Here is a 16,994-nt window from a genome sequence, read left to right as displayed (position 1 = left end):
TGATCTATGTGAAACAAATTTGGGTGTCACATTGCTGGTTACCATGTGGCTCTTGGGGTAAAAAACTCCCAACTGAGGATCACCTGGGTGTCTCAGTCGGTTAAGCATCTGACTCTTGGTTTCAGCTCAAGTCATGATCTCACAGTTTGTGGGTTCAAGCTCCACATCAGGCTCCAAGCTGACAGTACAGAGCCTGCTTGGGAGTTGCTCTCTCTTCCTCTCTCTCCCCCTCCCCCTGCTCTCTCTGTCTCAAAATAGATAAACACACACACACACACACAGACACAGACACACACACACACACACACACACACACACACACTCACTCCTGAGTGGCCACCAGCAGACTTTTTTCTTTCATGGGAGTCCAGGTTGCAGATGCTCAGACTGTGGAGAGTGTTTTAGCAAATTGGAGGCAGGAGGAGAAAGAAAGGGAGCAGGGGATTGCCTGGAGGTCAGAAGATGTCATTCTCCTCCTAAAATATCCTCAAGAGATTTCCATAGCCAACAGCAGCCTTTCCCAAATGGAATTCTGATTTTATAGGATGTTTATTAGGTGAGGCTCAAAAAGGAGTAGAGTGGTGATAGAAGTTTGTGAAATGCTGGATTAAATGTGCTTCTCACTGGGAGACATGGCATAGCCTTGTATAAGCAAATTTGCACCGTGAATCTTCAAAATTGGGTTTATAGTATTTATGGCTTCTGAAGCTTATATAAACATGATTTTTTTTTCTCTAGAGCATCCTGGAAATTCTAGAGAATTCATTCACTCTTTCATTCAACAAATATGTGTTGAGTAGCTGTACCCATGGCAGACATTGTTCTTGGCACTGAAGACACAGAGATAAACAAGACAATGTTCTCTTCCAAATGGAACTTATATTCTAGTGGGATGACAGCAAATAAACAAACAACTGGGACAATGAAGGCAGTATAATAGGTGCTATGAAAATAAAGCAGGAAAAAGAGTGGGGTTGGGGCTTGAGGTAGTGGCTATTTTAGATCGGTAGTCAGAGAAGGCTCCCTGTGGACTGATATTTGAGTAGAGGCCAAGAGTGAATGGCAGTGGCCGTGTGAAGATGTAGAGGAAGAGTATTCCCAACAGAGGTACCTGGTACAAAGGCCACAGGGCAAGAGGGGGAGCTTGGGGAATTCCAGAAACATGAGTCTTAAGGTAGAATGAGCAAGATGGGGAGGAAGGACAGGAGACCAGGAAGGGTAAGAGACCTCTCCCTTTAGTAGAGGTAGGCAGGAGCCCATCATGAAGGAGCATGTCATGAGAATGTTCAGGGAAGAGGTGATCATTTAGGAGATTTTACGTATCACAGACTGTGAGTTACAGAGGGCAAGTTCCTGACATCTCTCTTCTCTAATTCCTTCAATGAATCTTATCTTTCTACTCCTTAAATAGTGAACTCAAGCTCTTGTTCCCAAATCTCTTTTCCCTAATATCACCCACTCCTTTAGTGACTGTGGTGGCCAGGACTAGTCTTCACTCTATCTGGTTCTCATCTTTTCTGGGCACCCCTTTCAGTGGGCAGGGCCATGTGACTACTTCTGACCAATGGTCTACGAGCAGGAGTAATGAGTTCACTTTCAGCCTGCAGTATTTGATTAGCAGGGCACAAGCCTCAACTTCCTCTATTCCCCTTGCAGTCGTGGTTAAGACAGTTTCAGGTTCCAGATGGTACAACTACAAGATGATGGAGGCTCTGAAAGCCTGGGCTACCAAGTTGCCACATGGAAGTCCATGCTCCGGAGAGTCACCCAACACAGGAAATCTGGGCATAAGAAAATGCACCTTTTGTTAAAGCACAGAGATTTTAGGATTATCCCACCATAACTGAATGGTACACTGATATAATTGAGTGGCTCTCAAAATTTTGAGCCTTAGGACTTCTTTTACTCATAAAGATTAGTAAGGACCCCAAAGAGCTTTTGTTTATGAGGGTCATACCTATAGTTATATATCATTTTGGAAATTATAATTGAGAAATTTAAAACATTTACTAATTCATTTGAAAATAACAAACCTATTCATTTTGTATTTTATGAAACGTATTTTATGAAAATGTATTTTATGAAATGTATTTTATGTATTTTATGAAAAACAATTAGGTTTATTTTTTAATTTATTAAGATGAGTGGCAATGTTTTACACTTTTGTAAATCTCTCTAATGCCTTAAGAGCATTATATGATATTACATGACTAACAATACCATGATAACAGTTTTTAAAGCTTTGGGAAGCTATCAAGCTCATAGTGACAAATATAGATTTTCCAAATTTCTAATTTTTGCCTGAAAGCTTATATTTTACAATTATAACCAATACTGTTGGTTGTTTTCCTTGAAAAACAGGCCCACTTAGTACTTTTTGAGGAAATGTCTGTCAAATACTCAAGTTTGAATAACTGTAGCATATCTGCCTATAATTCGTTCAAGTAAAAATTGTTTTCCATGAAAAAAATCTACCAACTCAGCTTGCAACTCCATCATACAAAGGCTTTTCCTCAAGATTGAGACTATATTTCAATATGCAGCAAGACAGGATGCTTAAATTATAATCTAGCATGCCCTTCTCTGACTAGTCACATTCTGTTGTTTTTTGGGTAATTGTCTCACTGCCTCTGTAAGCTCTGTGACTGTAGACCCCATGGTCTTTTTCTCCCTTGTAACCTCCATATTATTCAGTAGTCATTACTGAATGAGTATATTCTATCTTTCCGAGTAGACCAATGGTAAGCACATTGAAATAGGGATTCTATGCTATTCTTCTTTGAATCACCAACACCTAAGACAGGGTGTTGGGCCCAACAGAACACAACTGCGGTTCTTTATGATACTAAAGTTTATTATGTACATTATATTAGGATAGCCAGTAATAATGCCAGCAGTAATGAATCTTTATTTTCTTTCAATATCTATTGTAGAGGAGCTGAGTATGGTTGCAGATTGGCAGAAGCACGCACACACACACACACATGCACACACACGCATGCACACACACACCCATTAGAGATTCCTACTCAAGAAAGAGAACTTTATAGGAACAACGTGGTCCCACAGAGCAGGGTTGGATGCAGGATGTCAGTATGCATTTCCTCCCACCATGGGGTATGTTGGTGACACTGAACTCTGCACACATCAACTGGAAGAAAGTCATCACCCATTTATTCTCAGCTTTATGTCACCATTCTGGAAAATTATGCTCACAATCTATTTGCTCTCACTACATGTAATGAATGCTTACAACCACTAGGATCTTCTAGTTCTAGAAACCAATAGTATCAACAAGGCCATCCTCTACCTGGGGCAAAAACAGAATCAGTGTCCAGGGGTCACTGAAAATCTTCATGTCTCAGCTTCCCAAGGTCCCAGAAATACCCCACCCCCACCAAGAAATCAACAAAAAACATTTGCTTTTAGAATTAAGCACGTTGGGGGCGCCTGGGTGGCGCAGTCGGTTAAGCGTCCGACTTCAGCCAGGTCACGATCTCGCGGTCCGTGAGTTCGAGCCCCGCGTCGGGCTCTGGGCTGATGGCTCAGAGCCTGGAGCCTGTTTCCGACTCTGTGTCTCCCTCTCTCTCTGCCCCTCCCCCGTTCATGCTCTGTCTCTCGCTGTCCCAAAAATAAATAAACGTTGAAAAAAAAATTTTTTAAAAAAAATAAAAGAATTAAGCACGTTGGTGAGAAATGTATAATGTGAGACACAGATATAGTTTAAATTCTGTGAACCCACATGATAGAGAGGGTTAGCTCCTATACACTGTTTGGGACAGCAATTATTTATTTATTTATTTATTTATTTATTTAAAATTTTTTAATGTTTATTTATTTTTGCAAAAGATAGAGACAGAGCACAAACAGGAGAGGGATGGTAAGAAAGGGAGACACAGAATCCAAAGCAGGTTCCAGGCTCCAAGCTGTCAGCACAGAGCCTAACATGGGGCTTGAACTCACGAACCGCGAGATCATGACCTGAGCCAAAGTCCGACGCTTAACCAACTGAGCCACCCAGGAGCCCTGGGACAGCAATTACTTTTAAAGAACCAAGTTTTTGTTAACATTGCTCTTGCTCCTGAGCCCACTGACAAGCTAATGTCATCAGTTTTCCCTCTATTTTGTAAATCACAAATTTAAATATAATCCAATTGCGAGTGTCAAATTTACACTACACTCTAGTCAACTGAGTTAGAGAGAGAGAGAGAGACAGAGAGAGAGATATGTTATACTCAATAGTGTCTTCAGGATGAATAGGTAAGCCACATCAAATTATCCTTAAAAAACAGCTACCATGAGCTACTACACTATTGCCAAGAACACATTCTGACATTAATGCTTTCTTCTTTCTGAAAGACTAGTGTCACCTCTTACATTCTCTTTTTATAGCAGCTTTATTGAAATATATAAACCCCATACCATAAAATCCACTTTTGAAAGTGCACAATTTGGTGGGTTTTAGTATATTTATAGAATTGTGCAACCATCGACACTAACTTTAGAACATTTTTAACAACCATAAAGAGACCCTGTACCCATTAGCAGTCACCCTCTGTCCCCACCTCCTCCAGCCCCTGGCAACCACTCATCTACTTTCCATGGATTTGCCTGTTTGGGGTATTTCATACAAACGAGTTCATATGATATGTGGCCTTTTTTGTCTGGCTTCTTTCAATTAGCACAACATTTTCAGGTATGTTATAGCATGTATCAATCCTTCAGTTCTTTTTCATAGCCAAAAAATATTCCACTATAGAGATATGCCACATTTTGTTCATCCATTCATTAGCTGATGAGCATTTACGTGTTTCCATTTTTTGACCATTATAAATAATGCCTCTGTGGACACTGCATACAAGTTTTTATGTGAACACGTTCTCAATTCCTTTGGGATTTATCTATGAATGGATTAAAAAACACTTTAAGGATTGAGTCAATGCAGGGATGAGAATAAGTCAAAGGTTTTTTTTCACAGATCTGTCAAGCTCCCGAGACTAAAGGGACATTAGAAGGGAAAAATGAGTTATTAAATAACAAAGGCAAAGTTAGAATAATAGGTAATAATAGCCTAAAGAAACATTTATCTTGTCCTGGTCAGCTTAAATTAATTTTAATATTACATAATTAACTTGGAAAGACATTCAAAAACACTAAGAACAATTATAAATCTGTCTTGCTTTTTTAAGATATAAATTTCTAGGTTCTTTTAGAATAGAAAATATTAGTATTTAACAAGGATACTTTTGGTCTAGTGATTTATGATTTCAATACTATGCCTACTGCCATGTTCGGATACCCAACTGCTATTAAAGATTCTAAACTGTATTTCAAAAATTCTAAGTCACCTAAAATGAAGAGTACTACAGGGCTTAAAGTCGTTTGAGAACAGAGATATACTTCATAAAACTGGAGAATAAAGGGGTTCTTCTTGAAATAAAAGGCCAGAATCTTGAACACTAGCAGACAACTTCCTGCTTTCATCTGAGGAAAAAGAACTAACGTCATCTGAGAAAATTATGGTTAAAAATCATTTCTATATCTTTTAATGTAATGAAAGAACATTGAGAGTTAAAATAATCAGGCAGGACTTCAGGTTTGAAAAAAAACCCAAAACTGTCAAATCCTTTGGGTTTTTCTACTTTCAAGTTCAGACATACAGTAAATTACAGATATGGGGGACAAAATAACATTCCCTGCATGGTGAACATTTCGATAGTCTAGTTGAATCTATTTTCAGTATCCATTTGGTACTAATTTCCCCAAGTTTCAAAGCATAAAAGTAGCAAATGAAATTGTAAAGCTCATATCCAGGGTACTAGAAAAAATAACAGCCATTATATGATGGCTGTCACTTTTTAAAGCCTGGTTCTGCTTGAAGAATTACTGCAATAGCAATGAAAGAGGCATGCTTTCCCACCCATGATGTAATTTGCCTAGTTATGCTTGCCTAGTATTCTATAAAGATAGAATCTTTGGGAAAAAGAAACAAGGCCAAACTTTGTGCAACCTATGGCTTTTACTTTTTATTACCAACACACAAAGTAAATGAAAAAAATATCAATTGTTTCTCTTTAACTCTCTGCTTCCTATTTCCAGATGCTTTAAATAGGATAGAAAAAGCAAGGCAACAAAACAAATTCCATCCACTGCATGAAGGTTGACCTATCAATGTTTCATTTGCAAAGAGTCAATAATAAAGTCATAACTATAAAAAGCAGGAAAACAATTATCGCTTAAGTGCCTCCTTAGTTCCTGAATTTTTTCCAGAAAGAACAATATGAGCCATATATTAGCACAGAAAAAAAGTTACTTTTTCCTTTTCATAAATTTTTTTGCTTCTTTCAAAAGCTCTTCCATATCTTCCTTCTCTTGGTCTTCCTGCCCTGGTTCCCAGTCAGAATCTTCATCTGTTGGCTCATATTCTTCTTCCTCATCATCTAGAAAACGGTCATTGAGGTCATACTCATTGGATTGCCCAACATTATCACTATCTTCATCTGATATGCTCCTCACTGAAAAAAAAAAAATTTTTTTTCGGTACACAACAGATCAATCACCACTCAAACCTGAGAGTAGAGATATCTAACTATAAAATATCTTTCTCTGACAAGAAGTATTGTTACTTAAGACATTGCTAACCACCACAAATTTCTAGAAAGAGGGCTAAAGTTATTCTTTGTTAGAATTCTAACTTTTTAAAAAACATTTGTTTAATTCTAACTCTTCCTACTAAGAGGATCCTGAAACTAAAATGTCCTGTGAGGGCACCTGGGTGGCTCAGTCAGTTGAGTGTCCGACTTTGGCTCAGGTCATTATCTCACAGCTCGTGGGTTCAAGCTCCACCTTGGGCTCTGTGATGACAGCTCAGGAGGCTGCTTCAGATTCTATGTCTCCCTCTTTCTCTGCCCCTTCCCCACTTGCACTCTGTCTCTCTCTCTCAATAAACATTAAAAAATTAAAAAATAAATTAAAAAAATTTTAAATGTCCTGTGAGATTCCTAATAATGGTTCCTTAATAATATAATCAAGCGTGCCTGGGTGACTCAGTTGGTTACGTGTCTGACTCTTGATTTCAGCTCAGGTCATGATCTTATGGTTCGTGAGTTCGAACCTTGCACTGGGCTCCATGCTACCTGGATTCTCTCTCCTTCTCTCTGCCTTTCCCCTACTCTCTCTCTCTCTCAAAATAAATAAGTAAATAAAATAATAATATCATAATCATATTTATGCTCTCCTACCCTCTGGGGTGGTAGAATGTATTTTTGTCCCAGTTATTTACTGTCCGTCCCTGTCATATGATTATATTTAACCACCCCACTGACATCAGACTTGGCCAAAGAAAAGTAGGTGGAAATGGTGTGTGTCACTTCCAAGGAGAAGCTTTAAGAGCCTTTCCGTAGTTTCTGCTGCAGCCATTTTCCCTCTGCCACAGTCTCCCTCATCCTAGATACAGGCTGATCCTTTAGCTCGGCTTCCAGGATGAGAACACACATGGGACACACGAAGGAGAAATACACCTATTTATTGTTGTGAGGCGCTGAAATTTGGGGACTGTTATCACAGTAAAGCTGGCACAATCTGTGATCAAATGAGAAAATATGAGTCTACACATTTTGTAAAGTTTAGTTTTATAGATCTTCCAGTTCATGTTTCAGTGACTAGGATTGCTGAAAATATCAGGATGACTATGGTAGTAACACCATTAGAATTTATAGGTTTCTAAATACTACCAGAATTATAATAGAATTTTTCCATCTTGAAATCCATTTCTTCCCTCATCCCACTTTTTTATTTTCATTGCAAGCAACAGGCTTATTTTAAGATAAGCTCCCTAGGATGATGTGGAGCATTTAAGAAACAAGTAGGAAGATTCTCTCTGGAAATCTATGAATGGCAGAGGACAATCCCTGCGTGAACACCAAATGGAGGAGTTAAAAATATTATTGTTTGTACTTCTGTATATGCTTTACTTCACCTCTTCCTAAAATGTTCACATGCAATAGACAGTTAAAAAACACAAAAAACACAAAAAAGTAAGGTAATTTATCTGTCCTCTTAACTTCCATAGTCCAGACATTTACATTTTTCTTAATATCGCTATTCATTTCCAGAGAGGATTTGAGCCAGCTTATATTAATGAGGTCATAAAAATACAAATGAAAGTAGAAACTAAGAACACAAAAACCAGAATGTAAACATGTCAACCTTCATTTTTAACATAATTATTATAAATTGAGCATCAGGTTTCTCCCCAAGTTTCTTGGTAGCCAAGGCTAAAAAGGCTACATAATGATTTGCACAGTGCTCATTAGCATAAGAAGCACACCAGTCCCTTAAGGGAAATGTAGCACTGTATTTATTTGTATACATTTCTCATCCCCTGTAAGCATCCTGAGGGCATGTTTTACATCTAGCTAATCTCAACTCCCCATATAACTTTTATGATAGAAAACATTTAAAAAACATTTAGAGGGCAGTTTGCAGATGGCAAAAGGAGGGAGGGAGGAGGGAAGAACATCAATACTCTTCTTGGCCATTCTGCTTTGGAAGTATTTCATATACATAACTAGTGACATCTCAGCAAAGCATTTCCTTTCAGATTCAGAAATTACCCTGAAGATTTATAAGAGAAACATACATAAAGCTGAAACAACTTCAAGTTCTCCTCCTGCTTTATTGGCTGTTCCTCTTCTCTAACATACTCCAGTCTTATACCCTAAATTCCCAAATGTATATCCGAAGCCCTGACCAACACCTGAATTCCAGGCTCCTTTATCTCACTGCCTATATACTCTCTCTACTTGCATAACTAACAGGCATCCGAAACATATTCCCAGAACACAACTCTTGAGGTGCTTCACCCAAATCCTTTCTCTTATCAGTCTTAGTATATGACTTCTCCAACCTTGACCTTCTCCAAGAAATCTTGGAGTCATCCTTGAATATCCCCCACTGAAAACCCAATATCCAATATGTCAAGAGATCCTATTGACTCTGCCATCAAAATCTATCTGCCACTTCTCACTACATCTACTCCATACTCTGGTCCCCATACCATCATCTTCTTTTTTCAACCAGTTCCAATGTTCACCCAACTGGTTTCTGGCTTCCACTCTTGTCTATTCTCCACAAAGGAGCCAGAAAACCTTCCAATAGCTTTCTATCTCACTCTGAATTAAAACCAAAGTCCTTACTTATAGGTCCTGGCCTCTATTGCTTCTTGGCCTTTTGGCTAAGATCAAGTGTATAGGTCCTGGCCTTAAGACCCTACACAACTGGCCCACAGCTAGCTTTTCTGATCTCATCTGCCACTCTTCACTTACTCGCTTTGTTTGAGTTCTACCCTTTCTCTACTACTCCTTAAACAGTACAAGCAGGATCATCTCCAGGGCTTTTGGAGTCACTCTTCCCCTTGACTAGCATGCTCTTCCCTGAGATAATCACCTCTCTTACTCTCTCCTCCAAGTCTCTGCTCTAATATCAAATTTTCAGAGTCTGTTTACCATCCTACACAAAATGGCACCTGCCTCCCACCACACACACCCTTGTCATTCTGTCTGTCCTCTTACATAACTTTTCTTCTTAGCAGTTATCACTACGTGACATCATATAGTTGTTTACATGTACAGTGCCCACCTTTGTAAAATTCTACAAGAGCAAGACTTTGCCTCTGTTGTATCCTCAGCTCTTGTAACAGTGCCTAACATATAGAAGAAACCTAATATGTGTATTTGTTGAATATGTGAATGAACAAATCAACTGCTGAACACCTTTAGTTTTACAGAAATCCTTCATATTATAACCTACACTTTTATCACTAACCTGTCTATACAATGAATTACAATAAAGACTTTTATTTAAATCCTGCTAATTGAAGGGGCTTTAAGCTTCAATGAACCCTGGAAATCTTTAGCAACTTATTGGGCAGGCTCATTTCTTGAGCAATAGGCCATATTATTTGTTTCCTCAAAAAATTGTTTACATCTATCAAATTGTCATTTACATAAACACTACACTCATATTCTTTTAATAGGAAGTTCAGAATCTAAAAAAAAAAAAAATCTATAACAGAACTCCAAGTAGCTGGTAGTCAAGTTTCATCCATTTTACTTCACATGAACAGGTATTTTGTGCTTTAAGTAAAAGCACCTGAAGAGTCAAACTCAGCTCTAGAATCCAGCTCTATGTCCTTTGTTAGTAGTGTCATGTCCATACTTCTTAACAGGGTTTTAAATGCTGACATGTGATTATCTTTCTGGAATCAATTATAATGGACCCTCCTTAGCCAATTAATGCATGACTTTAAATATTCCATAGTGTAGGGGCACCTGGGTGGCTCAGTTGGTTAAGTGTCTGACTCTTGATTTCAGCTCAGGTCATGATCTCATGGTTTGTGAGACAGCCCTGCATCAGGCTCCATACTGACAGCTCAGAGCCCGCTTAGGGTTCTCTATCTCTCCCCTCTCTGCCTCACCACCCCCTCCACTTGCACACATGCTCTCTCTCTTTCTCTCAAAATAAACAGACATCTAAAAAACAAATAAAAATAAATATTCTACAGTGTAAATGCCATCTAGATGGGCACCTACTTTTTTTTTTTAATTGCTGAAGGTGTTTTTAGAAAACGTACAGTTTCTGCCTTTTGATGTAACCATGCAGATAGTGAAACTCTACTTATTTGGAAAATGCTCTGAATCAGCACACCTATTGATGTGAATTATTATATGATTTCCTGAATCATGGAAATAATCTCAAGAAGCCCAGTTCTTAACTAAACATGGCTACCACCTAACCTAGGAAAAAAAGTGCCTATCTTTACCACACAATTAGTAAGTTTTTATACAAAAGCGATATGAAGAACACTGAAATCAAGGTGGGAAAAAAATCCCATGCATGTATTCTCTAACTGGGCAAGCTGAAACACAGTATAGTATCTGGATATCTGGATTTAAAGTGATGAAAGTAGTCACGTTCACATAAACCTTGCTAGTAGCACTGTTTGCTATACAGAAATTTCAAAGAAAGCTTCTTATACAAGGAAGCTTGTTGACTAGAGAACCAAGCAACATTCGATGAGGAATCCCATCACAGAAGATCCCAAGCCAAGACTCCAGTATTGTCCAGAGAATGCCGTGGTTGGTGAAAAGCTTATTAACATGCTAAACTAAACTAAACTAACAGGAGATACAGCAGTAGCTGTTTAACTGTTTACAACAAAACATAATTTTTTGTAGTGTTATTTTTTGTAGTTAAATTTCCACAGAATTAAATAGCATAATGCCATTTTTGAAAAAATAAGTGCCTATATGTAGCATTTTCTTGTATTACAACTACCTGATTTGAAATATAATTCTTGAGTGTGTCTGAGAAATCAGACGTGAGCTTGTTTAGGGGCTCCTGGGTGGCTCAGTCAGTTAAGCGTCCGACTTCAGCTCAGGTTATGATCTCATCTCATGGCTTGTGGGTTCGAGCTCCGCGTCGGGCATTGTGCTGACAGCTCAGAGCCTGGAGCCTGCTTCGGATTCTATGTCTCTGGCTCTCTCTGTCCCTTCCTACTCACACTCTGTCTCTCTCTCCAAAACAAATAAATATTAAAAAAAAAAAAAAAAAAAAAAAAAAGAAGTGAGGTTGTTTCTTCCAAATCAAGGCGAACTCAGAAGTCATTTTTTCCTCTACCTTCACTTAGCAGCTTCTTGCTGCTAGTTTTCTGTTTTTATGTGATAGGCCATCCCCTTCATTCAACAAAAAGTCTCTTTAAAAAGCAGCATGGTAAGAGAAAGAGGCTAGACAGATGGGAGGGTAGAAGTCCAAAGATCTGGGTCATCAACAAGCCCATAAAAAATGAACAAGTCATTTAACTTAATGGCTTAATGGAATTTATGTTTTTATCTGTGAGTCAATGGATGTTGATTAAATTACTTCAAAAATCCTTTCTGAATTCTGATTTTAAAACTGAAGTTCTAATTTTAAGGCCAAAGTAGAAATCTTCATTTTCTCTACAGATCAGTGAGTAATATGAAATGTAGGAATGGACTGACAGCTTGACTGCATGAAGCAGTACAAGAGAAAGAGGCTGCCACTTATTTTTAAAAATTGATGGGTAACATCAGACTTCCATGATGGAAAATAACCACCGTTAGGGAAGAAACAAACTCTTAACACGTTTAAAACAACATGGTATTAACTGGTTGGAATTAGGCTACAGCAATTTCTGACTTTTCTATTTATGCAGAGGAATGTGTGATATCAGAATGACAATTCCTAAATTTGTATCTAATCTTTCTTTTACAGTTTAAAATTTCATTGTCAACTCTTACCCCAAGAACATAAGTCTGAAGAGCTAGTGAAGAGTACAGTGTCAAATACATGTTGGAAGAAATGCTGGTTTTACAGAAAGAAAAGATTGTTCCAAACTGCTGATTTTTGCACACAGATTTCGGGTGTTAGGATCTAAGATGCCAGATGCCTCATAGCAGATTTACAGCTTAACATCAATAATTCTTCAGATTTTATTTTCCTTTACCATTCTGATCTACTTTATTATATATGAATTTCTTTTTTTAAATACCATTGCACTAGCCTTTTTCATATCCCCAAATCTCTCAGCTTTCCCCACACTAAGCAGCAGTTTATATAACCTCATTTAAGTTCCATTAATTTTCACAATAGCTTTTAGAGCTTTTGGGTTCTACCTCTGGGGAAAAAAGCATATATAAGCAAATGTGCACATACAGTGGCAGAACTAGAGAAATATTAAAATAGCTATCAGTAGAAAATTCTAAATTTCCAGACACGAATGGTACTGACAGCACGGAATAATGCATATCACATAATGATAAAAGCCAGAATGACTTCAATAATCAGATGACAAAATGCTAATGATAATTTCTTTTAAATATCTCAACAGGTAAGTTAGCTAGGAAAGTATAAAATAAAATTTTCCTGGCACTGATTACTCTTGCATTCAGTATCTTGTGCCAAAACCCCAGCACTTTAAAAATGTGTGGAAAGTTAGTGAAATTTTAAGCCAATTAGATATGTAAGAAGTTTAACACATGGTAGCATCAAACCTACAGAAAACAAAATGCACTACATAAATTGTTACGTGTGTGGAAGAACTCTGCAGACAGAAATGTTCTAGGAGTGCTACAAATCAGAAGTTAACTAGTAAGAGTTCAACGCAGTTATTTTAATAGTGGTGCTATATTAAATTTTATTGTCTTATTATGTAGTTATGATACCCCCACCTCAAATTCAACATGCTTAAAGTTTAAAAAAAGGAGACGGGGTGCCTGGGTGGCTCAGTGGGTTAAGTGTCCAACTCTTGATTTCGGCTCAGGTCATGACCTCACGATTGTTTGATGCTCTCTTTCTCTCTCCCTCTGCCCTTCTTTCTTTCTCTCTCAAAAAAACAAAACAAAAACAAAAAACAAAACAAAACTACCTGGTTCTTCCTCCTGATCTCTACAATATGTAAATGTCATCCCCAGTCACCTGATAAACTGTATTATAATTCTGAGTCATCATTATTTCCTTTATGTCATCCCAGCCCCCACACCATAACCAATTAGTTGGCAGATCTGATTTTTCCTTCAAACTCTCACTTGTATCCAATTCTATTTTTCCATTCTCATGGTGGCCACTCTAGTTCTGGCCCTTTATTCAATTGCCTAATTAACACCCAGAAGACTTCTCCCACTCTAATTCAGACTGTTCATTGTCAGAAGCTTGATTTGGATAAAATACTGCCTCACCATTATTTGCCAATGCACCCACACCTTTGGTCTAGCTTTCAAGAGCTTCTATAATCTGGCTTTGATATATCTTTTCATTATCATCCACAGTAACTACAGAAACTCTCCACGTTAGTTAAACTGATCCACTTACTAACTCCACACACAACTTACCATTTCTACCTAGATGTCCTTGATTGATCTATTATTTACTTTGACTGGGATGTCCTATACCTACCAACCACAAAGTTAAGAGACAAAGATGATTTAAATACAACCAAGACCAATTTCAAGAACAACTTAGCATAAATTCCCACATCATGGTCTGCCCTGATAAGTCCCACTAGAAAGTGCTCCTGCCCTTTCCTTGGAGATTTTAGAGCATCTCATCACAAGCATATAGAGCCAGAACTGGTTCTCATGGATCTCTGTAACTCTGCTCACTTGGAAGACATAATAAATGAATAAGTAAGTGTACAACAAATTAGGTATACAAACATGATTAAGAACTTGGGCGATGTTAAACTTTAAGGATTTGGGAGATGAGAAAAACAAGGATGTTAGAATTCAGTGTTAAATATCTCTAAGTTAAGAAATACAATGAGACCCCCCAACATTCAATTTAATATTTGAAATACTCCAGAAAACCTAATTTGTAAGTTTTAGAACAGGAAGAATGTTCTGACTACATTGCCATGTAACAACCCTTGAAAGTAGATTAAAAATAAAACTATCTATACTTTTTAAGAAAACTGTCTTTCCATTGAAAAGTTTTTCTTATAGCTGTTGCAAAAATATGTCTTCCTTCAGAAGATTCTCTAATAATAATTCAAAGAGACTTTTCAAAGAAAATTCAGATATTTTTAACTATGCCATCTGATGCATATTGATAACTTTTAGGAAAATGGTTCCTATTTCTATAAAAATACAGATGTGTCAAATGCCTTTTCATGGGACAGTGTTAAACTTTGTCAGTGAAATATAGCTCTAATTGCTATACATTACATGACTCCTGGAAGGAAAGTTCACTTAACCACCATACATGCTATATCACTAGATATAGCCCCAGTAAAAAAAAAAAAAAAAAAAAAGTGTAACATATAACCTCTATACCCTATTAGCTCAGATAAAATGAGTTATTTGTGTCTGGAGTACTAAAGCATGAAAGTGTGTTTCAATGAGAAATTTCAAGTGGAATTCTCTTATGGTGAAATTCATTATTTTCATCACTTGGTTACAAGGTAGTTATGTTTACGCACACACAAGTGCATGGGGTCATAGCCTGTATAGTATGCATTTTATTCTCTCACTCTGTGGGCAGAAATACTGTATGCTGAATTGGCCTCTGCACTATATAAATGATATGAAGAAGCCAGAATCTGTTAAAGGTAAAAAATATTAGAGTTTGGAATCAGGGGAAAGAGAAGGTAAAATAGAACTGCTGTACCTAGGACTGAAGGACACTTGATCATTGCTTCTCTGGTATCTGTCCTCCCTCCCTCTCCTTCTTCCAAAACTTTAGTTTCTGTTAGGGATCCCTGCAGTGACCCTATCTTGGTTCCAGGGATGGTACAAACTAATCAGTGGTCATAGTGATTGGTCCAAGAGTAAGAATGTGATCTAAACCAGTAAAAAAAGCGAATTTGCTGATTCTTCGTAGGAACAGTGAGAGCTAAAGTTATTCATCCTCTCTCTCTCCTTACATATAAACATGGGTGCTGAATAAGGATGCACATAGTTCCTTCGTTGGGACAGGAGCCAGTCTTAGGATAATAATGATGCCTCTCAAGACAGAATGATGAAAGGATATTGGGTCACTGGTGACAATATTGACATTACTAATGAGTCAAAGCAGTAAATCTTATCTAAATCCATCTCTACTTCTGGATTTTTCACTTAAAGAAGTCAGTAAGTTCTCATTACCATTTAGGCTAGTTTGAGATCATGTTTTCAGGTACTGGCAAACAAAAGAATCAAAACAGATACAAGGATACATATACATTGTGATGCAGTGATTGTAGAAAACCTCTGCTACACAAAAAATTTATCACTATTTTTCATCTAAGAAAAATCATTAAAATCAGCAAATTCATGGAGGCAGAGATAAAAAAAAATTCACATAAGTGGAAACTACATCTAGGTTCAACAAGAGAATCATTTGACAGTTTCATTTTGAGTTTACTCAAGTAAAATTACTTACCTGGATGTGTACTATGTCTATATTCTATCTTGTGCTGGGGATTCTTCCTAAAAAAAAAAAAAAAAGGAAAATATAAGATTTTTCCAATCACTAAATATTAGTAAAGACTATTTAAATTAAACTAGAACACTAACCTACAAATAAAAATTAGGTCCCAATAAGTGTCTTATTGAAAAGCATTTGCTTTTTTGTTATTGTTGTTAACTATAGTCACTATGTTGTATGAAGCATCTGCTTTTTAATTACAACATTTATTAAGTGCCTACTACATGCTGGGCATATTTCTGAGGAAATATCTGCTGGGCAGATGCAAAGATATCCTGGTGAACCAAAATTTTTACCTCAAGACTTACTAGAGAAAAACAGTATAAGACAAATAAAATACAACATATCATATTCCCAAAATACAATACTGTATTTCTAAAATGTCAATGCCATATACCATATATAAAAATATAATGTAAAGTAGTGTATAAAACATAGAACACAAAGTATCAAATATGTGTGTCTATGTGTGTATGCATGTAATGTCTAAGAGGATACTTCTAAGGCTCTTCTTGAATCCAAAGACCAAAGCACTTAAGTCATATCTCTAAAGATTGCCAGTTGTTATGAGGATACAGAAAAGTTAATTTGCATTGAGAAATTCATATGACATATTCCAAAGTCAAACGGAAACTACTGTTTGGATATCTATTTTTTATTATACGTACTCATGATCTCTTCTATTATTTTATTAGCTAAACGTGAATAAAATAGCATTTAGCTAATAAACTGCCCAAGCAGCACAAAATCCAAGGCAGTAACTGGTCCATCACTATCAGCTTGATGAGTACCTCTCTATGGTGGGCTAATATGGGAGAGCTGGGGGACACTGACAATAGGTATGTGCTGAGGTGCACCGCTCATACGAAGCTGTTGTGAGAATTCATGAAGAATACGGAGCAAGTCCTTAGTCTAAGGACGCAATAAGTTGTAAGTAATTAATGTTAGCCATTGACACATCCATCACTGGTTCCAGAAATAGTCATGGGGCACTAATTGTATGTCAGTCTCTG

General features: G+C 37.2%; 1 protein-coding gene across 2 annotated transcripts in view; it reads right to left on the bottom strand.

The window, feature by feature from the left end:
* Window positions 1-6,004: 6,004 nt before the first annotated feature.
* Window positions 6,005-16,994, bottom strand: part of APLF (aprataxin and PNKP like factor) — a 96,400-nt gene continuing 85,410 nt past the window's right edge. The window contains exons 9-10 of one of the 2 annotated variants that reach the window (XM_030310735.1): window positions 15,937-15,983; window positions 6,005-6,440 (exon numbers count right to left, since the gene is read on the bottom strand). In XM_030310735.1, the coding sequence (XP_030166595.1) occupies window positions 6,310-6,440; window positions 15,937-15,983 (178 nt within the window). In that variant the 3' untranslated portion in view covers window positions 6,005-6,309. Of the gene's footprint in view, window positions 6,516-15,936; window positions 15,984-16,994 lie in introns of both variants that reach the window. The other variant, XM_030310734.2, reaches the window with a different exon arrangement.

This window comes from Lynx canadensis, chromosome A3 (assembly GCF_007474595.2).
Source record: "Lynx canadensis isolate LIC74 chromosome A3, mLynCan4.pri.v2, whole genome shotgun sequence".
In the NCBI taxonomy this organism is placed as follows: domain Eukaryota; kingdom Metazoa; phylum Chordata; class Mammalia; order Carnivora; family Felidae; genus Lynx; species Lynx canadensis.
Note: the sequence above shows the minus strand (reverse complement) of the source record. Positions and strands in the feature narration are given on the sequence as shown.